The 27,309-nt window shown below is 42.3% G+C and overlaps 3 protein-coding genes across 5 annotated transcripts; 2 read left to right on the top strand and 1 right to left on the bottom strand.

Annotated features, from left to right (window-relative positions):
* Window positions 1-220: 220 nt before the first annotated feature.
* On the bottom strand, window positions 221-13,561 carry sort1b (sortilin 1b). Its single transcript, XM_035643967.2, has 20 exons — window positions 12,914-13,561; window positions 11,404-11,463; window positions 11,201-11,274; window positions 11,007-11,109; window positions 10,713-10,874; window positions 10,317-10,390; window positions 9,014-9,063; window positions 8,597-8,724; window positions 8,146-8,290; window positions 7,382-7,537; window positions 6,698-6,804; window positions 6,382-6,484; window positions 6,130-6,301; window positions 4,733-4,923; window positions 4,424-4,613; window positions 4,170-4,286; window positions 3,690-3,798; window positions 3,453-3,565; window positions 3,155-3,281; window positions 221-2,486 (listed from the first exon to the last, which is right to left on the bottom strand). Exons 1-20 carry the CDS (start codon window positions 13,184-13,186, stop codon window positions 2,472-2,474), a joined length of 2,469 nt encoding a protein of 822 aa, XP_035499860.1. The 5' UTR covers window positions 13,187-13,561; the 3' UTR covers window positions 221-2,471.
* Window positions 13,562-16,349: 2,788 nt separating this feature from the next.
* On the top strand, window positions 16,350-20,484 carry sypl2b (synaptophysin-like 2b). The gene is made up of 6 exons (XM_035643974.2): window positions 16,350-16,520; window positions 16,686-16,763; window positions 18,224-18,342; window positions 18,463-18,664; window positions 18,875-19,066; window positions 19,163-20,484. Exons 1-6 carry the CDS (start codon window positions 16,503-16,505, stop codon window positions 19,283-19,285), a joined length of 732 nt encoding a protein of 243 aa, XP_035499867.1. The 5' UTR covers window positions 16,350-16,502; the 3' UTR covers window positions 19,286-20,484.
* Window positions 20,485-21,956: 1,472 nt separating this feature from the next.
* Window positions 21,957-26,905, top strand: atxn7l2b (ataxin 7-like 2b). 3 transcript variants are annotated; one of them, XM_035643970.1, is made up of 9 exons: window positions 21,957-22,095; window positions 23,029-23,100; window positions 23,193-23,508; window positions 23,752-23,993; window positions 24,200-24,282; window positions 24,446-24,654; window positions 24,758-24,923; window positions 25,165-25,286; window positions 25,893-26,905. In XM_035643970.1, the coding sequence occupies exons 1-9, from the start codon at window positions 21,999-22,001 to the stop codon at window positions 26,584-26,586; spliced, it is 2,001 nt and encodes a 666-aa protein (XP_035499863.1). In that variant the 5' UTR covers window positions 21,957-21,998; the 3' UTR covers window positions 26,587-26,905. The 3 variants fall into 3 exon arrangements, with proteins under 3 accessions (XP_035499863.1, XP_035499862.1, XP_035499861.1); XM_035643969.2 differs by having other exon boundaries at window positions 21,968-22,146; window positions 24,761-24,923; XM_035643968.2 differs by having other exon boundaries at window positions 21,968-22,146.
* The last annotated feature ends 404 nt before the right edge of the window (window positions 26,906-27,309 follow it).

Genomic DNA, 27,309 nt, shown 5'->3' with positions numbered 1-27,309 from the left:
TCGAGTCCACCCCCCACACACACGAGTAAGCAGACAGACAAACTTTAAGCAATTCAAAGAAAATCATCACTTTTTCTCTATTAACTGAAGTGTTTGTTTTTACAGATCCCTAGCAGTGTTGTGTTAAGTAATTATGAATGAAAACTGGACATTCGTGACAGCTTCACCACAGTAAAGCTGTTTTAGGTAAGAAGGGAAATAAAAATTGAACAAAAAAAAATTAGAGGAACATATGAATTTATTGGCAAACCCAAGTAAAACTGCCTCAAATATACAGGAGAGAAACATCGCAGATACAAAGATGCAAACCTTGTATATTTACAAAACCATCACAAAGACTTATTTATACAGTAGTTTTCAACTGTAAGAAAAAATGTTACCTTCCCTCAACGCAATAAACCCTCATTAAAGTAGTAGTGTATAGCAGCTGAATAATAACCCTGTATTCACTGTTTTGTTTATTTGAGTTGACTCAGCCAGAATGCAGTCTCCCACCAAGACACAGAAGAGAGAATAACCAGGTTACTGGAGGCTTTCCAGACTTTCTTTACAGAGCGCTGTGGATTTACAGTAAATATTATTGAGAGTTTACATGCAGTTCAAAAGGAGCCGATATGAAACAGACATGTTCTTTTCTGCTCTTCGATTCAACTCAGGCAACAAGTGCAGCGAAGGGGCGTCACCGACATATTGAATGCAACTGGTTACACATTAGTCGATATAAATAGTTTTCAGTGAATAGATGCTGGCCACACATTGGGAGAGACTCGCATCACATCGTCACACCAGGCACTTGTGTAACCACATTCAGTTCATCTGCTCTCTGAACCTGCTAGTCACAAATAAATAAAACCTGCATGAAAGCAACACATTTAAAACGAGACACAAATGATTGATGCAAGTAATGTTTCAAAAGCAGAAGAAAAAGAAACCCCTGTAAGACTCGACATGATAAGACTGATGTGTTATTATTATTATTATTATTGTGAGACATTGGTCAATCACATTTACCTTCAAAATGACAGTAAAGTCAGCAGGATTTAAAAAAACAAAACAGCAGATGAGACTTTCAATAACCCTGTTATTTTAGAGAATTTGGTTCACCTCAGATTGAAAATAAAAAAATCAAGTCTACTGGTGTTGCAGCTTATACAAACACATCTGTTTACAAACAAGATGCAATGTTTTTATGCTATACAACATTTACATAATTGAACTGTCCCCCACACTCACACTGCTCCAAATTACACTAATGAATGCGTTGTAAAAAATATTTGTCGACATTCACTATCAAACTATTATTATTTCTGTCATTTTTTTTTCAAAACATCTTTGTCATTCGCCACGCAAGTTCAAAAATTAGTACAAAAACTGCTTGGATGATTATAAACACAACAGTGATTATTACAGCATTATCACATTAACCATACGGTCACATTTAGGAAGATTGTTAAACTACAAACTCTTAGAATATAAAGGACATTGTGCTTCAGGCAGTTAGAACTGCAGACATGTAGTTTCTACTGAATCCTGTCTTGAAACAGACACACTTAACTACCCAATACACTGACAAGTAATGTGTGTTCACGCAAAAAACGTCTCCATTCATCGAATGGAGCGACTGGAGACCTTAAATAGAGATTTTGCCAAAAGGATTATTTAATCTCAATGGACAACATACTGGATCTAAACATGTTATTGCTATCAAATCTAACGCAAATGAAAATTTTCACTTAGTCTTATTACTTTGACCAAGGATCTTGGCGCCATCAGAGTACCAAAAGTATGCAGGCTTGTTTTCCAAGTACAGACTAAAAAACAAGGGATTTCACAAATCAGTGCCATGAGAGGAGGCTCTAAAATTTTAATATTATTGGCTGCCAGGACACAAATACTTAATTAAAAGTGGGGATATAGCCTAGATTGGTTTGGTGTTATTTACCAGCTTCCAACAGCAATCCTTTTAACACCTTCCAAAGGGATACCACATCAAAAATGATGAAAAACTAACAGGTTTATGTACAAGTGCATGAGAAAAAAGGATACAGACCTTCAACAGAGGTGAAAAGTATAATTTCCAGGAGCACTCCCAGGTGATAAAAGAGGCAGGACCTGTAATGCAATGGTGGTGGATTTATACAAATAGCTTTGTTTCAAAACCCATTAATCAGCAGTTCAAATTACTGCATCAGCTCTTTGTTTAACTGGTTGATTCAAACTGGAGCAATAGAATCAAAACTAAAGCACAGATATTAGTTGTCCTCAACTGTGCTTTAGTCCCAGGACGCCTCTGTACATTCATTATAATTCACAGATGGGAGACGCAGACTCTTCGTCTGGTAGCTGAGGCCAACGTTCATACGAGAAGATGAAAGGAACAAGTAGCTGAAGACGAAAGGGATTCAGGTGCAGCAGGCGGCCATGAGGAGGACTGGAAACCTGTTGCTTAGTTGCATTACAGGTTGTGCCTGCTATTCAAGCAGGTCCTGTGCAAAGAGAAGAAAACAGCATACCAATGAAGTCAGAACCCACACAGGTGAGCAAACAAGAAACCATTATGGTCGTGTTTAAACACACATGCCTTACTGGATTACTCAGGTGAGCTGGTTGCAGGTTGTTTCAGGTCAATGCAAGAGCAATGTAGCTAAAATGCAAAATCCTCTTCTGACATAATATCCAGCTACAGTTCATAACCTCATCTTAGACTGGACAACATACATTTGTCAAGGTTCCAACACATTTTCCATCTCAAAATTCCAGACTTTTTTCCAGACTCAAATTGTACAGTTTGTACTCAAAGTGGCAGGTAGAGAGAGTGTGTTGCTACGGCGACGTTTATCACTGACTGTGGGAAAAGGTTTCATGAGACCAGAGAGATTGAGACACATCGTTAGTATTCTAAAATCTTTGGATTCACGTCTGTTTAGACTTCAGTCTGGAAAACAACTATTTATTTTTCCATATCTCTTTTCTTTTTTCCTTACTTATCCAGACCTGGAGATTATTCAAATCAAACTCGATACTTTTCCATACTGCGTAGGAACCCTGAGTTGTAAATCTTGTTTTCACTTTTGAGAAAAAAACAGGGCATGGACCTTGAACCCATGTTTCTACCTCTGCGTGTACGTAAGAGATGAAAACATATCCACCGTACCTCGTCCGAGTCGTCGTGAAAAACTATCTTGCCATTTTGAGTGTGGTTGGTCTCGAGCGGTTCGTCTATCCCCTCAGCATTGTCCTCCGCATGTTGCTGTAGCACAGAGTACCTGTGAACCAAGAACCTGAAGGGCACATTCAAAAATACTGTCAGGTCATAAAATCATCATCATCATCCAAAACATAAAACACAATAAACACCAGGTACTTCAAAGTCAAAATCATTTTTGCTATCCTGCATAGGTTCTATTTGGTTCGTAGTTGGACAATAAATATGGGCAGAAAGCAACACTAACCTGCCGCCACAGACATATTTCTTGACAAATAAGACTCCAGCTGCGATGCTCAGCAGCATGACGATGACGATCGTTATCACAATGGGTACAGACTTGGAGGAGTGACCGTCTATCTGTAAAAAAATAACAGCAGACAAAAAAGTTGGAAGCGGTAATACAGTAACAGATACACTCTAGGTAAACATACATCGCGAATGAATCCTATTGACAACATTTTCAAGATGCAGAGATACTGACCAGAAGTTCTGGGCCCACCAGGTCACTCACACACCTCTTACTGAGGTCAATCTCTTTACGCTCAGGCATCTTTCCCCCCTCACACTTATCACCAGGGATCTTCCTGTAGCTGTGGACCAAGAGCACATTGGGGAGGATTATCATTAATGCCCAGTCAAGAGAACATGGCAGTTGACTGATAAACAGAGTCTGATTATCACTTAAACAAGGTAAACTTGTGTAGAAACCGTATAAAAGCGAAAATTATAGAACAGGTAATGTCCAATTGCGAGACGAGTGAGCGCATTGGAAATAGAGCAGTTTTTGATCAACCTCTTCACAAAGGTGGTTTATGGTTCACAATGAAAACATGAGACTCACTCTCTGCCTCATTTATTTCTTGTAACTGCTCTCTGCACGACAGATACTTTCTTATTCACAATACGTTTCACACATATGTATCCGTTTTAATACTGTACATAAATAATGTTGGAGTCTTACCCATTAGTCTGCAGTTGCTCCTCTTTGCCATACAGACAGAACTCCAGCACTTTTCCTTTCAGGTCTGGCTGCTCCACACACTCCGAGCTGTTCTCTTGACGGTAGTATCCAAAATCGCTGTGGCAAGCAAGAGCGGGAGAAATAACCTAAATTAACTCTTGTTACTGTAAATGTCTAGTTGTTCGAACTATTTGAATTCTAACATTAACGAGTGACGTCTAATCTGATGTAATGAGTGGGTGAGTTTGTTTTACCACAGGAAGTCATCCAGGGTGCACAGACACGGGGTTGGCTGGGTGTTGACCTGGTAATCTCGTCCGTTCCAGCAAACAGAATCCTTTCTGAGACGCAGGAACCGCTCTTTGTAGCCCAGCATGCAGCCATCGTTGGGGTCGCTGATGTCATCCGAGTGGGCCAACCACTGCACATAGTCCTTGTCTTCACCTAAAAACATCAGCATTTCAGAGTATGTTTACATATAATCTCAAACAAATCACAAAATAATGGCTAAAAAATACACACCTGCACAACTTCAATTCAAAATCAGATTTTTTTCCACTCACAATCTCTGGTGAGAAGTTCCCTGAAGTCAATGGTGATGGAGATCCAGTACTGGCTGAGGAGATAGTCTCTGTAGCCCCAGATACTGACGTTCATAGAGCGAGCTCCCGGCTCGGAGGCCAGCCCAGTAAAGTAGATGGGTTCTTCTGTGAAGTTGTACACACCCCAGCACTGTCCCTCGTCAGTAGAAAACCTGTCAAGATATCAAAAAACAAACAAACATCAGATATAAGAAAAAAGTATCTGCATGGCTACAGAGTAAAGAAGCCACAAGGCTCAAGTGTGCCATTTCTCTTTCATAATATGAATCTAACATTTTATATTGATCTAAACAAAGACAGGCTTAGTGTATTGGATTAGAAACATGGTATCCACACCACATCATCCTGCTAAATAAGCTCAGAGGACCTTCCTATTGACTGGTGTTTGCACTGGACTCACTGGGAGCTGTGGTGCTGAACTCACTCTCCCCTCCTGTCCGTTGTGTGCAGAGTTACTGCTGCTGGATGCACAACTATTTAAACCATGTGGATCCTTCAGGATTTCAACAACTTTTACGCCTTTTTTTGCCAGACCTTTACCTTTTTCAAAAAACTTTGATATTCATGTGAATCGTGTCAGCAAGCGTTCACTGCTGAGCTGCTTCAGTGATACAAAAAACATAAACAGTAAGCGGGTGGGCCGAGCTGCGGGACCAAACTGTATGTAGTTGGCTGCGGAGGGAGGGAGACGTAAAGAGAGATGACAGCCACACAGACACAGTGGGCCGTGCAGACTGCTCCACTGGGTGGATCACCACCACACAGTCACATCAACATCTATGTCTCTCTTTCTGTTGCTTTATTTCTTTCACATTGAGCCAGCCGCTCTATTTGTACAAGCGTCCAACCAGGAAAAGTCCTGGATCTCAGATGGCCACTCCCCCATTGATGCAAATGCTATAGAGGGCCTGTCCTAGTGTGGTGGATTATTCCACAGTAAAACCCCTGGAAACCCTTGTGCTTCAGAATATCTTACTATCTTGGTTACGGCTGTTGTTGTGGAGGTCTGTGAGTTGACCGCTCAATAGGTCTTTTTCACTGAACATATTTCACACGGCACAGTGGGAAAAGCATAGGTGTAAATAATAACATTAATGATGGTTGAAAACCATTTTCCTGCCTCGTGGTATTTTGCCTGCTCGCTCACTGTCACGGTTTACTGACATTGAAATAGAACAGAGCAATGTTATTAGTAACACCCATACCTTTCCTGCTATGACAAGTTGAAATGTCTGGTTTGAGAAAAAAAGGCCTATACTAGTGAGTTTTAATTTAATTCAAGACATACAGAAAAAGTAAAGTAACAGACTTCTAGCATTAGCTAACAAACCCAAACACCCCCCCATGCCCTCACTCACTTGATTTTGCGGATAGGTTGAGTGGGGCTGTGCTCCACGGCCACCAGGAGCCCTCCAGAGTCCAGAATGGCGTAGTGATGCGGCCCATCGAGGGCCTTTATCCATGTGTACCCTCCGTCGTCAGACACATACACATCAGGCCTCATCACTGAGATGGCGTCACCAACACTCCCTGATGAAATATGTTGATCAGGATAAATAACTTACAGATTTTCTCACATTTGGTTATGAAAGCTCTGATCTAAGAATTACCGTGAGCTAAGATGACGCCCACAGCGTTGGGTTCACTCAGAGGTAGCATGGGGACGTTGAGCTGCATAGCGGTGCTGTAGGCTGCGTGGATATGGAGACTGCACTGTAGGCGTAAACACAATCAATATTTGGTATCTGGATGATTATACCACCAACACTGAAATGTCACTGACTGCAGATGAAAAATAACCAACACTGCCAACAACAACTTGCAAAATTATGCAGTTTCCATCAAGACTGATCAAAGTTTTTTTAATATTATTTATTTTTGTCAAGACACACCTAATTCCTCATCTTTCTTTTTTTTTTTTTTTACCTTTTCTGGGTCCTTGGCAGTAGCATCACACTTGCTGTTGGCAGGTTTCCTCAAGGGAACCCATTCCCCTCCCTGATCAAAGGACACCACCGACTGCACAGAGTCGCCTGCAGCAAAAGGAAATAATGGGAACATTTACAGGGTGTTTAAATCGTTCAGCTGATGGTGCTATCCAAAAACGGTGTGTCAGTGGATCACTTCCCTACTGCAATAATCATGTAACCACAGAATGACTATGTTGAAGAGTGTGAGTGAGAATAAAATAGTAGATTAGATAGAAAATAGGGACTTTTCGACAGAAACTCCAGAGATCAGCAGACATGATGGAGTTAAGATTTAGCTGATGTGAGATATTTCTGCTCAAGTGTCAGCCAGCCGCTTCAGACAGACAGCACATTTTACACTGAGCAGCTAATTAAATATTTACCTAACGCCCTCACTCTAGTGTGTAATGGAGAAGTTATATCTACGTGTTTTTCTAGGGGGATCTGAATACAGGCATGTGTTGCTATTCCTCTATCTAAGCACACACACACACACACACACACACACACACACACACACACACACACACACACACACACACACACACACACACACACACACACACACACACACACACACACACACACACACACACACACACACACACACACACACACACACACACACGTATAGAGCTACCTTCAGCCAGAACACTGGTGACGAAAACTCCTCGCAGCGAGGTAATGTTGGTGAAGTCTGTATCACCCCCTGTGGTGGTATAAAGGTGCCGCTCCAGTGACTTGGAGTACACAGTCCCCCTGTCATCTGATACATAAATGGTGCCAAAGCCCGTGTCTGTGGACAGAAAAAAAAAAAAAGTTCACATACTGGAGATGAATTCAGACGCAGGCTCAGCTGGTGATGGGAAATAATGTACTGATGATGAGAATGGATAATAAGGCACAAGTTCACTACATGGCCAAAAATACGCAGACATCCAAACACAACACCCATGTGTAACGGATGAATATGTCTTTCCAGAACCATGGACATCAATGTTGCTACAACAGCCTCAACTCTTCTGTGAAGATTTATGGATCTGACGGCAGGAAATGGATGAGGATCCCTTCAGCTATGAGAGCACTAGTGAGGTCGGGCTTAAATGTTGGAACATTAGGCCTAGTTTGCAGTCAGTGTTTTAGTCTTTCCTAAAAATCTAAAATTTCCATAACTGGAAATAATTGGCCAAGTCAAAACCACGACAAAAAACATCCTGAGGACAAACGTGCTCAAATGTGTGTTTGTTTACTTGTGAACCTTATTCACATCTGACACATGTAATTAACATGTATGTGAAGTTCTACAGGGGTAAACACACCATCTGTCTCCTACTCATAAAGAATCATTATTGCTTTGTTGTACAATATGACGTGTATAAGCATAAAGTTGCCGTATGGACTGACCCCCCGGCTCGTCGACATGCATGAAGACCATGTCATCATTTGCTGCCAGAATGGAGTAGAACTGCTCGTGGCCAACAGGAGGCAGCTGGGCCATGTTCCAAGTCTCACCCTGGTCTACGGATACGTGGATCATCCTCAGAGTTCCCTGCAGAGAAAGACAGAAAAAGAGAGAAAGGGAGCAGGGATCAGAAAAAAGAATGATCAACTCACCTTGACCAAATTTAAAAAGTGTAGAGAAAAATAAATATGCTTCAGGGTGAGACATAACTGATGGTCCCATAACTCAGAGCAAGTAAAAGTTTGCGCAAGGCAAGTTGACAGACCAGTCACTGGTCCCTCTGGGCTAATGACAGTTCCACTAATTAGAGCCAAAGCCTTTTTGACTACTGGGCCATTGCATGATCCCGTGTCTACAGTATATTGCCGTGATTTGGACGCCCGGTGTACTGACCTTGCCCGTCATCACAGAGGCAAAGAGGAATCGTCCACCCACGCCAAAAGAGTAGATCTTACTGGCCACAGTCTTGATGGTTTTACCAAAGTCTGTCGTCCTCCTGAGTTCCAGCATTCCCCGATCACCTGATAAAAAAAATGTAAACCTTAGAGATGAAAATGTACCTTCAATCTTGTTATTCAAAATCATATCAAAACCCAGTTAATCAACGGAAAATAGTGATCTCAATCAAATCACATCAAGGCTCATCTTTCAAACCGTCTTCAGGAAATTTCAAAGACATTATATTACACGTGCTGTTCCTCAGTAATCTACATGTACATACATTAATGGATGAGGTTAAAAGTAGGTCTGGGTGAAGTGTCACTTGGTCATTTTTCATGTCAGGTTTTGCTTGAATAGAGAATCACTTACTGCAGGATCCATTGAGGCCGGCTGTAAAGAAGATGGTATTTTTCCCTCCCCTACAATCAAGAGTGGAAAGTACAGAGAATGTCAGTCAGGCAAGATGCACGCATTCAAGGCCACGGAGTAGAGGATATATAAGGAAAGTGTAGATTTCTTTGTTGATGACGATGTCACAGTTCTCAGTGTACATAATCAATAAACAACAAAGTCAGGCCAAGGAACATTCCTGCACCGAGGAAGAAATCAAGTCTCATACGGGATTCTTTACACTTCCTCCCTCTATTCCCATAATGTTGTTGGTTTTGCATTGTTTGAAAAGTAAGCTTCACATGACACGGCTAAGCAAATACAACCACCATGCAGACATGCCCTTCTCAAACAGGTACTTTCTTTTGACTCTTGTGTTTTGACATTTTGGGTTGTGATAAAGGGTTACGTTTAATGAAGACTGTTTTGTACATAGTTTTCTCCGACACCGTGACCTTGGAAGTGCAGCTTTAAAACTGAAACTACAAAGATATTTGAGCTCCAAAGGTAACTAGGTGATACACAAGGGCTTGGCTATTCAAACAGTCATTGACTGTCAAGTTTTTTTTATCACCATTATCTGTTTTGCAAAGGTGCAACAAGAATATAAATCTTGAATGTAAAACTGTGAAAAAGCCTTTTGGCTCAATAATATTAATTTAAAACTTACAGCAAAGGAGAGGAAAATAAAAGAACTGCTAACAAGTCAAAACCTACTAAACTACACAGAGAAGTGGAACACAGTCTTCCATTACCTCTAATAATTACAAACAGGTGACAACAAAGGGCAAAAAGAGTCCCTGAATGGTTCAAGTATGAAAATAATGTGAGTCATATTCGATGGCCTTCACAGTCATCAGATCTCCACCCAATTAAACACCTATCAAAGATCACGGCCCAACGTTTTCATCAAATACCCACTGAGGGGATATCTTTTGGTATAAAAGCGTTCGTCCCTCCAGTGGAGAGCTCGAGAGAGAGCATGTGATGGCCAAACATCTTAATAAGACGCTTTATGTTGGTTTCATCTTTAATATGTCACCCATCCATAGCTTGATTAAAGGAACTAAAACTAAAGAAAATGAAAACTGACTTCCTTTAAATCTTTGGTTAGCACCAGACTAATAAGAATGGAGATCCTCTGCTGCTTCTTCCTCCTCTCACTGAAAAGGTATTTCCCAGAGACAAAGACTCTTGGGTATATTGAATAACGGCAGTGTTTGTTCACTGTGCACTTAGGTGACTAAGGTGCTTATCTAATTTGTTTTGTCTGGTCTCTTACCATTTCACCAGACACACTGTGCTGTGGACCTTTTCCCAGTTGCTGCCAAAATCTTCAGAGAGCCACATTTCATTCTGGGGACGGGAAAAAGATTTCCTGAATGTTGAATTCACAGTTCGCCTGCACATTACACAGGTAAGATGGAACTTGCTATACCTGACCTGCTCATAAACACCATAGCCATGTTAATAAATGTACTATGTGCAAACACATAATGATTGACCAATGGGAGTCATATTGCCATAAGGAAGTGAGATGTTTGTTTTTGCTACAAGGTTTTACAACAGGCAATGAAGTAAGTGCTTGCCCTATTACTAATACAAGATCCACAGGTACAAAACCGGAGCTTTTAAGTTTAGTATTCATTTAAAGTTTCTTTAAACATTCGTCACTTACGTTGTTGCTGATGACCAGCAGCACATTGGAATTGTCAGGGTTGTATGTGATCTGCATCAGGGGGATGAAGGGCAGCTCCCTGTGGGTGAAACTTTTTCCAAAGTCATCAGAGACAAATATCCGTGACCCGTGACCGCCGGACACATCGCCTGTCAGGATCACCTATAAGCCAGAGTCCAGAATTCAGAACTGATGGGGCCACATTAAATTATCAGGTGGGTTCTTTCCAATGGGCACACGTAGCACATTTGTGAATGTAAATACAGTGAGGACTTGCACGGGAACGTGACTTACTTTGCCAGAGTTCTCTGGGCCAATAGCAATGCCGAACTCGGATCTGATAAAGGTGTTGTTGATGAGGTTGGTGACATCTTGGAATGACTTCCCATAGTTCTCACTGGTTAAAAAAAAAATGGTTGAAGCCAAATGAAATGCAAATCAAATACAAACAATGTCCTTTTTTTTTAACAGGTGACATAATGACTTACCTTCGATAGAGTTTGGACTGTCCAAGTTTTATCATGAAGAAGGGCACCTGAAATGTCGTCAATGCCAGGATGACCTGCCAAGAAAAGAAGGTGCGTCTTGAGAAAAGTGAAACATGAATCAACTCAGAAATCTACCCGAGTTGTTCCTACTCATGTCAGAGTGGAACAACACTGCATGAGACATGTTGGGTAGCAGCACTCACCCCTGTGCCATCTCCAACCCAGGCCAGCGACACGGAACCACTCAGGTCATTGAAGGTATACTGTGAAAAATGGCAAAACCACATTCATGTATGAAAAACATGTAAATAAATAATACATTATCAATCACTGGATGTGTCTATATATAGCATTGTGAAAACAACTTTATGAAAAAAGCCAATCAAACAAAGAAGGACAAATGACCAACAGAAGGGCCAACTACACGTTTTTACATTGACTGGCATCATATTTCCCCTAATCATGTGTTCAGGCATAGACAGTGAAGTGTAAAAACTGAAGTACCACTCATTTGGTCTCCTGAACACCATGTTTAAACTTCAGGTGAGAATCACATTATCACGGTGGCAATGCTTTCCTCTTTTAGAGAAAGTCCTGTTGCCTGCAAAGAAAATCTTGACTCCTGAATTCTAGTCAGTGGCCTTTTACACCTACTTACTCAGTGTGGACATTCACACACTGTTTTAAGGTGAGGTCTCTACGTTGAGGCAGGTCTCTAAGGTGAGGCAGTTCATGCACTGATGGGACCTGCAGCAGCAACCTCGAGGGGAGTGACAAGGCACTGAGCCTCTAGGAATTCTGTCGTCTTTAGATTATGGAGGCCGTGCATGCAAAGTCACAGGGCAGCGAGGAACTAGGCAAATGAGCAGCACAGGACTCTTGTCAGCTTCCTGTTTTCTTTAAGCAGAGCAGTGCACTGTTGCGTAGGTCAGAATTGGCTGCCTTCTTTTCCTGGTTAAATACAGTGCTGAAAAAAACCCTGTGAAATCCATTGCACATCTGGTGAGCCCAAATTTAGAAGTGCAAGTAAAACCAAAATACTGAAGCCTCTTGTTTCCTAATAGACCGTCTGCCTGCTGACTGCTCTCACCACCACACAAAACACAGATTTTAATGACTAAATAACTAGCGCACAGCCAGTCACATGGATCCCCATGAGCCAGTTTTCCTGTGAACGCTCAAAAGCGGAGAGATCCACTCTTAAGTCAGACAGAGAGAGAGAAAGTGGGATCCCCAAAGACAGAACACAGCCAATGATTGACATGAGTGATATATAGGTCACGGCCTTTTGTGAGAGGTTTGAGAAGTGCCTCAGTGGAGCCGGTCTGTCCTAAAGTATGAGGAAAACAGGCGTTGTTGCAGTTTCACTACACCGCCTGCCATTGCACCAAATACGACAGACAACAATCTGACGTGATAGCCATCAGAGAGAGGTGCAGTAGGTGATGCCTTCACTTATTTCATATGTCTACGCTGCATTTTAATTGCGTTTTAAATGAATAAACACATCCTCCTCCATGCAGCAGTCACCCTGGGCGTCATGGTTTACAGTTGAATGGGACACAGCCCATCAGCAGCCAGGTCAATGGGCGCACGGAGTGGCCGAGCAGGCCTCCTCCCCGCACCTGGCGGACACCTGCGCATCATCTCCGCTCGGCTCATTAGATCGTCAGACGTGCGAAGTGTAACCGGACCTGGGCCGGTATAACTTACACGGTGGGTGTTGTCTGCTAACTTGGCGTCGTGTCCCTGGAGAGCTTCGCAGGAGTCGCCCGGCTCGATGCTCCTCCTCCGGATCTTGTGATGCGGTGTCGGGGTCAGCCATGCGGGCAGAGCTGGCTTTGCGACTTTCGCAGCTTTCTCCTCGGCGCTTGAACGCTTCACGAGCACCGACTGTCCGAGGGGTTTCGGTCCCGGCTGAACATCCAGACCGGCGGTGAGAGTGGCAACCGATAACAGCAGGACACCGTGCAGCAAAAGTCCCATCCTCGTTGCTAGCGTTACCGGCGAAGAAAACTAGACAGGGGATATAAAAATAAACCCCACCACCAACCGAGTCTTTCTTTCTCCGAGTCTTGCCTGGGCAATTGAAGGTCGCTACCGCTCTGCCGCGGATGACATCAACACAACAGTAGAGTCCTCCTGACACCGACTATTTCGGGCTTTGAAAACACGGAGCGCCCTCAAAGCTCCGTCTCTTCCCGCGAAAATGTATCAAAACGGGGAGAGGGGGAAAAAATCTCGATCTTTCAAACTAACCGAGGTGTTTCACGCCAATTATTCGCGCAGCGATTCCTTCAGCAAACATGATACATTGTAACGCTCAAGTAAATTGTGTCTGGATCCGTGTTGCGCTGCAGAGGGGATGCGCTGTGATTGGCTGCTCCTCTGTTGTGGTCCACCTATCCACCTTTCTGATTGGTCCGCTTGTGAAAGGGCGGTGCCAAAACACTGGACCTGCATAATTAGCTGTCAATGCCTGTCAGGATAGGTTGAGTTATACTACAATGAGACTCCATCCAGGTACGACTTCATTTAAAGCAGGAAAAAGTAATAAAATAAAAACATAAAAATCCACACCGCTGTTGACTTGGGGAAAGGGCGAATTGATATACAAGCAACATTCAAGGTTGACAGTGACATTCCACACCCAGCAGTAGGTGTGGAATATGTTTTAGTGCTTTATAAAAATATTTGGTTCAGTTTAATTGAACCAGCCACCTGACTCTGTCACTTTAAACGCAATAGGCCCAATAGCTAAATCAATAAGCAACTAATTTAGAAATTTAAAAAAGTGAATTGCAGCATGTGAGATTTATTTTGTCAAAATATCTTATATATTTTCTTTCTGAGTTCAAACGGATGGAAAGACCCTTTTTTCATCTCAAGTGAACACATACACTTGATTGTATATGCAACCACACGATTCATACATGAAAGTGTACTTGGGCAATATTTCACTTCCAAAAAAGAAAACCCAGCAGATGGTCAAAAAGTATGTGTGCTTTTAATTCAAAAGTATGTTCTCACTGGTCTCTGTTCATAAATGTGAGGAATATAATAATCTGTGTGCATTCTATGATATTGTGGTTTGGTCCTTGTATATGTACAAAAGTAAATATAATCATAACACATGTGTCTCTTAAACATGTGTCTATTAAATGAAGCAGTCACTTCTTCGCATATGTACCCACAGTTTTCTTTGTCAGGGTCCAGGGATTAAATCTCTAGATCTGGTGTGATGTTGGCAAGCTCAAACAAGAGTTTAAATGATACGCCAGTGGAACATCCTTACCATTGTGAATTAAAACCCCACACGGGAATATTTGAAATGCTCTGTTAATACAAATGCACAATAACTTAAAAAAGAAGAAGATACAGTTTCATAAAATTAGTTGTCACAAATGAATAGTGGTGCCCTTCAAATGGCAAAAATGGAAGAAATCCCTGATTTTAAGACATTAACACGTTTGAAAAAAAACAGTATTTGATTTATGTCTTGGTATTTCAGTCTCACTTCTCCTTCTCAACAGTTTTGAGTTTTCTGAGTTAGTGATAGCTCTGTGAGCTACCCATCACATCCGCCGCTGTCAAAAAAGAACATGGTAACTGAGCCTCTTCATCACACGATCTTCTGTAAATAAATTACAATGGATGCTTTTGAACAACCTACTACATTCTCAAATTATGTTCAAAAATGAATCTTATTGTATTCTTGATTGAATTTGTTCATGTGATTGGACATAACAAACTCGTGACTGCTGATCATGCATTACAGAAAACTAAAACAAATCCTGCATCCGAAGCTGCCACTGGCCTTTCTAATCTGATTCAAACTTAATACCACAAGTTGTAACTCCTAATATAAGAATATGCATTCTTGAATTTCCCTTGCAGTCATCTCTTCTGTAAACCTCCAGTTAGGCGGGATGGGACATTGCTACATTGCAATACCAGCAGGCCAGGTGAAACTGTTGGTAAAAGACAAGAGGATGTGATCATCTCATTATTGTTGTGTTTAGCCTTTGCTATGGCAAACCTGTCTGACAGGATTTGTAAGGGCGCAACAATAAATGAGGTGTCATCTCATCACAGCTAAAATAAAAAGCTGTTGGCCAAGTTTCCCTGGTTTCAAAAACCCTGAAACCTTGTGCTTGAATCCACATTTTGCACAGTTTAGCTGCACTTGATCATCCTGGGAGCATTAGGAATGTCCTTTGTGTGTGTGTGCTACCTCCTGCTTGGGTATTTCTTAATTCCAAGATGCACTCCAGTTAACCAAACAATTTGATCTGTAGAGCAGCATTCCTTCACAAAGGGACTGTACAATGGAGTTGCTGCCCCTCCCCCACAGCAGCCCTGTCAACTATTAAAAAGGTGGAGAACAAAGCCACTTTTATTCCTTCGAGATTTGACCCGTTAGGATAAGAGCTGTTCCACAAGGACCCAAAAATCCCTGTACAATGTATTGAGAAAAACCAGACTAATTAAAAGATGGAACCAAGTGTGCCTACATGCCACCCCGCCTACCAAGCTCACGAACCAGCTTTTCCCTTACACAAGCTTTTCCATCGAAGCAAACCGACAGAACTACATGGACAGCCTGAATTAGTTCAGCCTAGATACTGATGGGAGTCATGGGAAAGTCATGGCTTTCTCTGGCTTGGAAAGATCAGTTTAATGGTGCCCACATATATTCACTGTGTGGAAATGGTGACCTCTGGTGAAAAGCAACTACCATTACTGTGAATTCGCAGCGTACGCCCATTTTACACTCTGCAAACTCTAGTGTTCGTTGGATATTTCCATTTGCAGATTTTTTGCAATTTGCGATGAGATATCATCAGACATACACCTGTTCAATCTACGATGGCGTGTAGGTGCATTGCATCACCTGGTGGCATTGACTTTTTCAAGACAGAATAATTCAGAGCATTAAGGCTGCACTTCGTATTTTTTTGAAACAGCACAAACTGCCTAGTGTCCTTTTCTAAAGCATGATTCACATCAGCGATCGGAATAATAAAAAAAAAAACTTGGGGGCAGAATCCAGACAGCGTCAGTGTGAAAGTGGGCCAGTACAGACCAGAAGTGAAAGTTTGTAACGACTGCAGCGCCCCCCCCGTCGACGCCCCGTCGGTGATCACGTGTTTCCTACTACGGTTTGCTGAAGTAGGAGCAAAAAGTTTGACAAGCCCCGCGGAGCGTCGACCGAGCTGCAGGACGCCCAGGAACCAGGAAACACGGCCCCAACGGACCGACGTGTCCATCCGAACCGAGGGCCCTCATCTGCCAAGGAGCGATGGAGTCTGTCGCCCAGGTAACGGCGCTGACGGGGAGAGAAGACGGCTTATGGCGCGGACACTCCGCGAACAGCTACGAGCGAGCGCCTGTGTGTGTGTGTGTGTGTGTGTGTGTGTGTGTGTGAGACAACTTCGGCAGTGCAATGGCTTCTTTCTCACCCTGTGACTTCATTTCTCATCAGAAAATGTTGACCTCCCGATTCAGTCTGGATCTGGGACCCCTGAAAGAGCCGCTGGCGTTCATCCGTTTGTTAGAATGGGTAGGTTCTACTTACTTTTTTTTTTTTACCAGAGACGTCGAAAGGACCAAATCTTTTTTTATTTTATTTGTTTTACCATTTGGCCTGTTGAACACGAGCCTTCCATCCACGGTGACGGAGCTGCTCGACAAATTGATTATGGCGTTTGTCTTGTGATCCACTGCGCGCCCGGAGAAGTTCTGCAGCCGGAGGTCGCTTCATTAGTCTCCGACCGACGGTTAATGTTTGCCAGGACCTGACGCAGTCTCATTACTGACTGATAAGGTGGATGCTTTGCATCCTAGCTCTCACTTTGCAGGGAGATATTCTCATGTGTGCCTCCCCTTTTGGATCGAACATGGTTCTCTGTATAATCTCAGGTAGATAGTCGGATAGATGACCATTTATTAATTTGTCATAGCAGCCCTACAGTAAGAGACACTATCAAAAAAGTACACGAATGAAGAAAATGCGAAGATGCTAAATAACAAAATAGCACAGCTGACCCCCCTGAAGCAGTTCAAAAAAGGTGCAGTATAAAAACAAAGTCTGAAAAAAAGTTGTGTTATAGATCTAAGTTCAGAGGGCACAGTTATAAGATGCAGGTGACAGGTGGGTGGTTCCTGGTATACAGTGACTTTTTTTTCATGTCCCTATGATTTACTCAATCCTATGACTCTAAAATGAGTCATATATTCATTACAAATGGCTTAAATTATTTATTTAGGTCTCCTTTATTACTTAAACAGAGATAACGGACATTCAAAACCATTATTTTGTATTTTACAAACCCTTTTATTGATAAATGTGTTTTATTTTATCATGTCCCCCAGTGCAAAAAATTGTGCACCTCACAGATTGGAAACTCTATTAGAATAAATTCTATTTTGTGTTGCAAATTACTTGCATCACCGAGTACGGCGAAGTACTATTTGGCATATTTTTATGTTATAAATATTCTAACAATAATTATTATTTTATAAGTCCCAGATCTCGACCAATATGTATTTTTAATTGTGAATCATGTCACTATTCTGATAGAATGCTAAAAAAAAATGTAATACCTGACTTTTTCCCCCAAAAAATTATGAAGCCAAAATGTTAAGGCATACCAGGAATCACCCAGGTGTGTCTGGGCCAGCTAGCAAAACAAAGCGGAACAGAAGCCCGGAACACAACCCGGGTGGAGAGTGACTTCTTTCTCTGCTCAGGATGCCATTTCCCCACTATATATTTTACAAAGGAAAATAGTTGTTGGCTGCTACATAATTGTTTGAATTCTCAAATGCATAACCTTAAAATGTGACGACATGGTTCTGTTGTGAACTCAAGCGCCAGTGATTGTTTCTTGTAAATCTGGCAAGAGTGTGTTGCGTAAAATAAAAGGAAGTATGTGTACACATGTGACTAATGGCTCTCTGTCCTAAAAATCGTTCTCATGCCAAAGTTTCACCTCTAATTGTCTTTGTCTCTGGCTGCAGCTGTTTTCCATATTTGCCTTCGCTACGACTGGAGGCTACAGCGGCAAAAGCGGCGTCAACATCCTATGCCAGGGCACTACCAATCACGAAGTATACGCAGACTTTAACTACCCATTCAGGTGTGTGTATGAGCAAAGACAAATTGTCCCACACACCTCTAAAGGGAGGGAACAGCTTTCTAGAAAGTGCGCGTGGATTTTAGAATGATTGTAATGACAAATACATCCTTGTTTACACAGGTTGATGCAGCATCCCTATGAGGTTCCCAGCTGTATTATCAATAAGACGGCCACCAGTCTCTACCTGACAGGAGACTACACGTCCTCGGCACAGTTTTACGTCTGCATTGGAGTGTTGGCCTTTCTTTACAGCACTGCCACGCTCGTCCTCTACTTGGGCTACCAGCACTTGTATAGAGAATCTAGTCGTGGTCCCCTCATAGTATGTTTGTCTGAAATTCTTGCACTTATTCACGTGTTAAGTTCATTTAACAGAGCTGTGTAAATGAAATGGTTGGAAGGGTGTGGCTTCAGAGGAGTTAACAAATTACACTTGGTAGTCTCTATCGGAGAAAGCTTCTTGAGTCAAGTTGCCCCCAGTTACCACTCTGGTTTGTGTGATACTGATCATTTTTCTGTGCTGTTCTGTAAGGACCTGTTGGTGACGGCGTCTTTGGCCTTCCTGTGGTTGGTGTCATCTTCTGCTTGGGCTAAAGGCTTGTCCGATGTGAAGCATGCCACCAGTCCTTTAAACATGATAACTCTGTTTGATGATTGCAAGGATGTCCAAAACAAATGCACACCCGGTGCTTTGCCTCACATGGGCCGACTTCACGCCTCCGTGGTAAGTTGTATGCAACTTTGTCTTTTGCAAGTGTGCTTAAAGTTGTGAGTTCAACCACAGTGTGGTATATTTGACTCGTGTGTTATTCTTTGACAGATTTTTGGCTTCCTTAACCTCATCCTGTGGGGTGGCAACTGCTGGTTCATTTACAAGGAAACTCCGCTCCACAAATCAGCCAATGAGCCTTCAGATGTGGAAGGGGTTGTCAGGCCAACGTAACTGCACAGCTTCACTATCGAATGAATTGTTTCGGTAATAATTGTTCGAAAAATACAGTAGAACACAAGGTACATATTACTAAAACCAACTGCTCCTTTTTCCCCATTTATATTAACAGCTGTTTAATCTCAAATACATTTCAGAAGGCGCTACATTTTAGTTCACACTGAAATCAAGACAGGAAGTTGTAGCAGTCAAAAATGTGTTATTCTCGTAGATGTTCAGTTTTCATGTTTTAACGTGTGTCCATATATACCCAAGTATCAATAACAACTGTCCTTATTATTTCAAATGGTACTGCAGATGTGAACTGAATGATGCATTGTTGTTCAAAATGCTGAATCACTTTGTCTCCCTGTTAACTGTCAGTGTCTCTGTACCATATTATTGTTTCCAAACAGCGGTTTCTTACAAAAACTCAGGGTTATTTGAGTGTCCTCAAAGCACCTAAAGAATATAGAATAGTTGAGGTGCATTTATTGTTAACACCATACAATTTCTGTCTAATTCTAAAACTTGAATTAGGCATGATAAAGTGCAGTTGCAATTGATGAATTCTAAATAGATATTCATTTTGAAAAAATTCAGTTGCCAGTATGAGATTATTTATAAAGAGTCCAAGCAATTTTATTTAAAAGAATTTTGTGGTAAGCAAGTGTCATTTTACCATTAGGCTACAATAGGGAAATTGGCCTAACAGCTGAATGTTTTGTAGATTGTGGTGCATATATCAGTGAGAGCATGTTAGCTTTTTTATTATACATTTAAAACTATTAAACATAATCTAAAAGTTAACTTTTTTTTGCCCGAAAGGATATTTTTGTCCGTAACGTTCATAATGTTTAAATTTAAGAAAAATCCCCAGGGTTCCCCAAGGTCCTACAGTATTTGAATAGCACTGTTTTATGAATTGTATATCCTTAGCCAGTTGTGTACCATGAGCGGATTTCATATATTCTTGACTAATCTCTAACTTCTTATTAATGAACTGCCTTCTACCTTCACATTATTGATATTATAGGTAGTTTTTCCCTATTGCTTTCATTTTTTTTGATTATCTTCTTTGATATAGCCTTGCTTGTTTCACAGTTCTACCGTGCTCCTTCACTGTGTTTTTTAAAAATGTCAAATTAATGAGACAGAAGATCCGATCAAAATCAATGATTCTACTTGTGTGCTCATTAAATGGAAGAACTGGATTATTGTGTCCACAATGTGTTGGTTGATCAGACAGATGAACCAGAGCTGACTCTGCTCAGACTGAGCAAATGGTTCACAAAGTGGACAGAAATCAGTCACGCCTCTCGTTCTGTTTCACGCACTCTGAAGAGCTGATGAGTTGTTTTAATTTGTGCTGAATAGACATCCAGCGAGCAAGCCCAGGCCACACGCAGTTCATCGTGACAGTCACTAGGTGGCAGACATTCTACTTCTGCCAGGCATGACCAACTGCTATAATGAAAGCACACGCACTTAAGTACTTGATAGACTGGTAGATTCATCTAAAACAATCATTAGTAGCAGTCCTTCAGATTAAATAGTGTCTCAAAAATAAATATATACATTTAATGAGTGAACATGGGTACAAATTGCAAAATTGGGCCGTGTGTGTGTGTGTGTGTGTGTGTGTGTGTGTGTGTGTGTGTGTGTGTGTGTGTGTGTGTGTGTGTGTGTGTGTGTGTGTGTGTGTGTGTGTGTGTGTGTGTGTGTGTGTGTGTGTGTGTGTGTGTGTGTGTGTGTGTGTGTGTGTGTGTGTGTGTGTCGGCCTATCGGCCTATCAACCAGAACATGTCAGGATCTATTCTGCCTCTTCTAGCAAATTCAGTTGCCTCAGTGTCATATTATATTCTGCTTGTAATGTTTGCTGAGGATCATCACTATAAAATTTGTATAATGACAAAAGACAATTTGATACTGCTTTCTGTTAAATAAATTCAATTAATTGAATTAATTAATTTATTACAGCTCATATGAATGTCTAATGTATCATTTATCAATGTTTTACAGATCAGTTGTATGTCATCAATGGCAAAAACCTGGTTGCCAAGTTGGACATTTTGGTGGCACGTATACACTCATTAGGGAGACCCCTCCCAACTCATCATGTCTGCAATTATAATATTAAGGGATAAAGTCATAAACAAAGGGTACCATGTTTCTCAATTTCTAATAAATTATCTTGTATGAATTTGGTTGGCTATTAAATATTCTCAATTTGCAATGTGCCAATAGAAAAATGTAATTAATCAACTATAAATGTTAATAGTCAATCAAGTGGGTAGATGTAGATATTAATGACCTGTTTATAAATGATTTTGGACAAAAAAACCCATAAATGTATGCATTTGTGCTGTTTACTAATGGCTAACACAAAGCCTGACAGATACTGGAGCTTTACATCCGCTGATACTCTTTAAATTCTACACTGTAGTTTGATATTCGTTGGCCCATTTATAAAGGACATGATCTGTTCAGATGTACTCAGGCAGGAGACTACAAATGGCTAAATTTAAATGACATCAAATAGAAATCTAAATGCCAAAAACACTACTTACACTACACACTTTACATGCACTTTCCTTTGGTTCATTACAACGTGTTCAGCTTGTGCAGTGAGCGGTGCACGGCCGCGGCGCGTTCGCGCCGGCCTCGTGACGCGGCTGTCCTGCGCGTGAACTAGCGGCGTCACCGGCGAGAACCCGCATGAGCAGCAATGGCCGCCTTGAGTCGGCGGTGGCCCAGTCTCGACGATTTTGTCGGATTAAGCTGGAGCCGTTGGGCGGACGTGGTGGACGTGTTGCCACCTGACGGTGAGTCGCGCGCCCCTGCCCCAGGTGTGGTCTCCGTCACGTCAGTGTCCGGTGGGTTTATTTGTAGCTGTCCATTCTCACTCCGAGCGGCAGAAAGCGAGACCCAAACAAAAGACCCGCCGGGTCCTAGTGCATGCTGGCTTTTACAAACAGCCGCTACTGGCCATGAATGAACCACTAATCTAAGTTGTTGTTTCTTAAACATGTAGCGATGCAGCGATGAAACACCAGATAGTAAAACACAGGGCGAACGGCTCACATGTGGCGTGGCTAGCGTTAGCCAGCGAGCTACTGGCAAACTAAAAACAACAACAACAACAACAACAACAACATCACTACTACTGCGAACAGCGACATTGAACAGCAAACACATGCTGCGCTTCGACCTGATATCGACAAAGTTGCAGAGAAGCGTATTTAATACAGCATAAGATTTCTTTTTAAGTTGTCGATGAAAAACCCGTCGAAACAATCAAATCACGGACTGATGTGTGTGACCTGTCCAGGAATCTCACTAAACCGGTTTCCGAGTGGAGGCTGCAGGTAGAGATGCATCGGTTAATCGATTAGTATTCGACAACTTAATTAATCGCCACGGATTAATCCGTTCAAGTTGTTTTTATGGAAGAAAAAAAACAAATTAATCTGATTTCCGCTTCTTAAATTTGATTTTTTTCCCCCAGGTTTCTTTGCTCCTCTGACAGTAAACTAATTATCTTTGGTGTGTGGACAAAACAAAACATCATCTTGAGCTTTTGGGCTTTTTTCACCATTTTATGACATTTTCTGGACCAACTAATCTATTAATCGAGTAAATAATGAACAAATGAATCGATTATGAGAAATAACTGTTAGTTGCAGGCCCAAGCTGCTGGTTCGCCCCTCTCCAACATTTGAAGCCGAGTGTTTTTTGTTTTTTTGCCTTGCCTGCAGCTGCCTCTAAAGTTGAAGACAGCAGCAAGTGTGCGAGGGACCGATGTGAGACCATGACCCTCAGGAAAGAAGGTGAAGACTCAGTAACACTGACAGTATTCAGATTAGATAGATCTATCCTTATGTTTATCTTAAAGCTCTCATTTTGTCTTTTCTCTCTCTAGACATGCACATATTAGGCCACTGCCCGGCACATGATGATTTTTATTTGGTGGTGTGCGGCCACTGTGGCCAGGTGGTGAAGCCCGGGGCCTTTGAGAAACACTGTGCGAGGCGCCATGGTCCGCTGACAAAGATGTGTGGCCAGTCATCTACTTTGGCTTCACAGCAGCGGCCCCGTCCCGGCCAGCCTCCTTCAAACCTGTCCTCCTTTCGAGACGGGCGGAGAGAGGGCAGACACCGAGAGGATCGTGCCCCATCCTCGGCAGCGTTGCCTGTCCAACATCACAGGCCTAGTAAGGCCCAGAGGGAGGCAGTGAGGTACTGCTTAGGATTGTTCATGTCATAACAGCACAGGAGAAGTTAAATATGCTGATTTAGCAGATGCTCAGCTCGATGGTTGTTTTTTGTTGAACTCAGTGTTCGGTGCGATCTGATCCAACTTAGTTTTAATGCCGTCCACACACCTGAATTTTTGTCACTCATTCTACCTGAATTGTCATTCCAAATTGCCTGAATCTCGTAAATCCACTCTGAAGTGCACTTCTCCAACCACCTCCTCAGTTTGCCTCCAGTGGCGAAGTTCCCTCAGGAGAACGCTCCCCTCCAGCCCCACCCCTTGCCCATGCCTCGCCCCAGGGTCCCTCCATTGCACTCAGGACCTCTGCCCCCTGGCCTCTGTTCCTCCTCCACTCCTCCCCCAGAAAGACCCCCAGTGCAGAAGTCCACAGCTGGACAGTCCAGTGAGTCTCACAGTCCTCTGCGGGCAACAAGAACCTACAGTCGGATTTACAAAAACATAGACAGTAAGTCTTGTTTACACCACTTCTTGTTTCGTCCCCTGCTGCTTAGTCTGTCATATACAGCAATATTTGCATGATAGTCTGTCTTGTTAGATTGTATGCAGAATTTATTGCCTATTATTTTGTTGGAGAAAAATGACCACATGGGCATCTGTAATCTGTCCACCAGCATGGATCATGTTGACCGACCATGTGCTTTTTTCCCATAGAGAAAGAATGTGACCTGAATAAAAACTGCAGAAATCTGGGTCCAGAGAGGAAGAAGCCGGGCAGCCCAATGCTAATATGCAATGTAAACTCTGTGCTGTTACCAGCATCTTCTTGTTTTTTTTCATCTTTATCAGATTGTTTGTCACTCTTTAACGAGTGTTTCGTCTGCACTCTTTACTTGATGCAGAAACATGGACGATGTTATCATTAGTTTGGGATGAGATTTTGCTGTTCTTTCTACACAGACTGATTCCATCCACCAGCAGCCGAAAGCACTGGGAAGGGCTAGGACTTTTGATCAGTTGGCAGGGGAGCAGAGAGTCGCCCCTGCAGGTCGAGATGTGGAACAGGTCCATGTCAAATTAAAAGACAAAGAGCAACATTTAGAATCTTGTGAGGAGAAATTAACTCAGGGCAGTAGATGCAACTGCAACAGCAACTGCCACATGCTTGGGTATGTGATAAAATATTTTTTCATATTGACAAGGTTAATTTTATTCACTAAAATACCTTTGGTAAGTTCATCGTATTCATCTTCTCATTATTCTGCTCTCAAGCAGGTCTGGGGATCCACAAGAGGAAGGCGACAGCACTGCGGAAGTGGAGGTACAGCCTCCGTACCCCTTCAACCAGAGCCTGTTGTCAAGTAAGGAGAGTGAAGATGATGAGCAGGAGGAAGGAGCCGAACTGCCTGCCTCAGCCTGGCACCCCAAACCTCTTGGAGTGAGTGGAGAAGCACAGGAGCAGCCATTGGATTTTGATTTGTATCACAAGCGATATTCAGGAATGTTTATAAATAATTTTAAACTTAAAGGGATGTTGATTTAAAAGGAAAAAAATGAATGTTCCCTTTCGTTCGCTTTCATTTAGCAGATTTTGTCATTATGAAGAGTAATCTTTTATCCTTCTCCAACTGATACAAGAGCGTGTCGTCCGTATTTGTGAAATTGTCTCTGTTCTGTAGCTGTGCACTTTTGGATGCCGTGCATTGGGTTGCAGCATCTTCGCCTTTGACCGCCGTTTGCATCACCTGCGGTTTGCCCTCAGTACCATGTTGGAGCGCCATGTCAACACACACTTGTGGAAGTGAGTATCATCAATTCGTACTTGGCCAATATGACATTGACGCCTTTTTGTATTCGGCAAGGTGAAGAAAGAGTTGCTGATTAGCTGGTTGCCATCCAGCTAGTGTCTGTCCTTGAACTAGTCACTGAGTCCACTGCAGGGGACCATCATGTTTTGTCCCTTTTGTTCTTTGTCCTACGGTTCTACCTACTCCGTGGTAAATTAACGGCAGAAATATTAGCTAATTATTATTAGGTGATGTCCTTGTCTGTGGTATGAAATATGGAGATACACTGTTTTGCTTTGCCTCCCACTGATTTAATAAGTTTAATTACCTGCTTGAATGGAATGAACAGGCATTGCCAAGTTACTAGGTTTCAGTACACCAGATCGTCTTGAGAAAAACTTTTTGTGCAGATGCCCCCTTCAAGTGTATTTAAAGTGGGGAGATTTCAGAACTTAAGCAGGAAGTTTTGTATCAGACTTTATTTCAGGGATGTTATTTAACATTTGGCTGCAGCTGATTTGGCAGCACAACATCAGGAATAGTGAAAATATTGTGAGTGTTTTTCATTTACATGAAATGCATGGGTTAAATCATCATCATGCTCTTCCTATAACTTACAGGAAAATGCCTCAAGTATCATCAGCTCTCAGGACTTGTCATGTCACACCACCAACTCTCAGGACGGCAGCGAGACCCCTCCAGTCTACGGGCTCCCTCAGCCTTGAGTCTACCTCACTGGGACAACTGGAAACCAAAAGCAGTCAGCACAACTCTCAGAGTACCAAACCGCCTTCCTCCACCTCCTCTGCGCCCCTTGGGCCTGGCCGATGGCGCAGCCCTGTCGGACGTTCCAGCAAGGCTCAGCTAAAGGAGGCGGTTCTTATGCAAGATGCAAGCGCGGCGCAGAAAGCTACCACGCTGCCGCACAGAAGTGAGGACAAATCCTCCAGACGCATCATGGATCCCACCCTCCATGAGAAGGGTCAGCCACGCAACCCCCCCTGTCCAGGAGAAGCCAGTGGTACCTTGTCACACGAAAAGAACTCATGTCCTCCTCTGCCGCTGCAGCCCTCAGAGAGACACTTGTCAGGTTTGGAGAAGCGCTCACCATTACCAGCAGCGGACCGCTCCCCCCGCAACAGAGGGAGGGGCCCGGCTATTCAGCAGAAGGTGATGGGTTATGATCACAAGGGTTGTGGCCAAAAGCGCAAAGGAAACACTGAGTCACCACCCCTCACGTCCGCACTGTCCAGAACCTCCAAGTGTAAGCGCTTGTCCTCTCCTTCCAACTCCAGCCTCTTCACCTGGAAGTAAGTGTGTGTGTGTTTGTGTCCACATCTATTTATGTCCTCACATTTTTATGCACAGAAATCAGGAATAAGTGTAAATCATGTATATTACTGTATGCTTGTTTTTGCTAAAATAATTTTCTACATGACTTAATGTCTTTGTTAATTACTTGTCTGAGATCAAAAAAAAAATACCTCAAAATACACATTTTGCTGCTAAAATGAAATGTCATTCATGGTGAAACACATTAAAAAAATCATTGTAGTCCTGCATGTCTTTATGTTTGTTATATTGCAGTGGTTCTACACTGATGGAGCATTAAAGTTTCAGTCAGTTGAGTGAACTCGATGTCATTTTTCTAACAGTTTTGTTTTCGCCTGCTGTTAAATTAAATTTGGCTTCAAAAGCTTAGTTTCCTGCAACAGTAGTACCCTCAAAAATGATCAGTTTAAATGTCTAAATTCTCTGATTAGTTAAGTAGAACGGTACAATAGAAGTGGCCATTAAAGGTCGGTGTGAAATATAATGGTTCACTACACCATTTTACCACTAGATGGTGGTAAGTCATTAAGGTTTCCCTTCGAAGAGAGCAGTCTGCTGAACCTTTAGCCTGTTCCACCAAGTTACATAAGAACAAGATTTATACACACACACCTACATGTACTGCTCTATTCTGGTCACGTGACAGGTAAAAGGACATGTGGTACTTTTCAACATCACTAACTGATATGTCATGCTGGAGCTGAG

Source organism: Scophthalmus maximus, chromosome 3 (genome assembly GCF_022379125.1).
Source record: "Scophthalmus maximus strain ysfricsl-2021 chromosome 3, ASM2237912v1, whole genome shotgun sequence".
Classification (NCBI taxonomy): domain Eukaryota; kingdom Metazoa; phylum Chordata; class Actinopteri; order Pleuronectiformes; family Scophthalmidae; genus Scophthalmus; species Scophthalmus maximus.
Note: the sequence above shows the minus strand (reverse complement) of the source record. Positions and strands in the feature narration are given on the sequence as shown.

Bases quoted from the DNA above. Each gene is read 5' to 3' on its own strand.
- sort1b (XM_035643967.2), bottom strand. From the start codon at position 13,186: ATGGGACTTTTGCTGCACGGTGTCCTGCTGTTATCGGTTGCCACTCTC. The intron at 11,110-11,200 runs GTAAGTCATTAT...TTTTTTAACCAG, and splicing joins CAGTCCAAACTCTATCGAAG to TGAGAACTATGGGAAGTCAT. The intron at 6,302-6,381 runs GTAATTCTTAGA...ATATTTCATCAG, and splicing joins GGGCGTCATCTTAGCTCACG to GGAGTGTTGGTGACGCCATC.
- sypl2b (XM_035643974.2), top strand. The intron at 16,764-18,223 runs GTAGGTTCTACT...CTCTGGCTGCAG, and splicing joins TCATCCGTTTGTTAGAATGG to CTGTTTTCCATATTTGCCTT. The intron at 19,067-19,162 runs GTAAGTTGTATG...ATTCTTTGACAG, and splicing joins GCCGACTTCACGCCTCCGTG to ATTTTTGGCTTCCTTAACCT.
- atxn7l2b (XM_035643968.2), top strand. From the start codon at position 21,999: ATGGCCGCCTTGAGTCGGCGGTGGCCCAGTCTCGACGATTTTGTCGGA. The intron at 22,147-23,028 runs GTGGGTTTATTT...CCTTGCCTGCAG, and splicing joins CTCCGTCACGTCAGTGTCCG to CTGCCTCTAAAGTTGAAGAC. The intron at 24,924-25,164 runs GTGAGTGGAGAA...TCTGTTCTGTAG, and splicing joins GGCACCCCAAACCTCTTGGA to CTGTGCACTTTTGGATGCCG.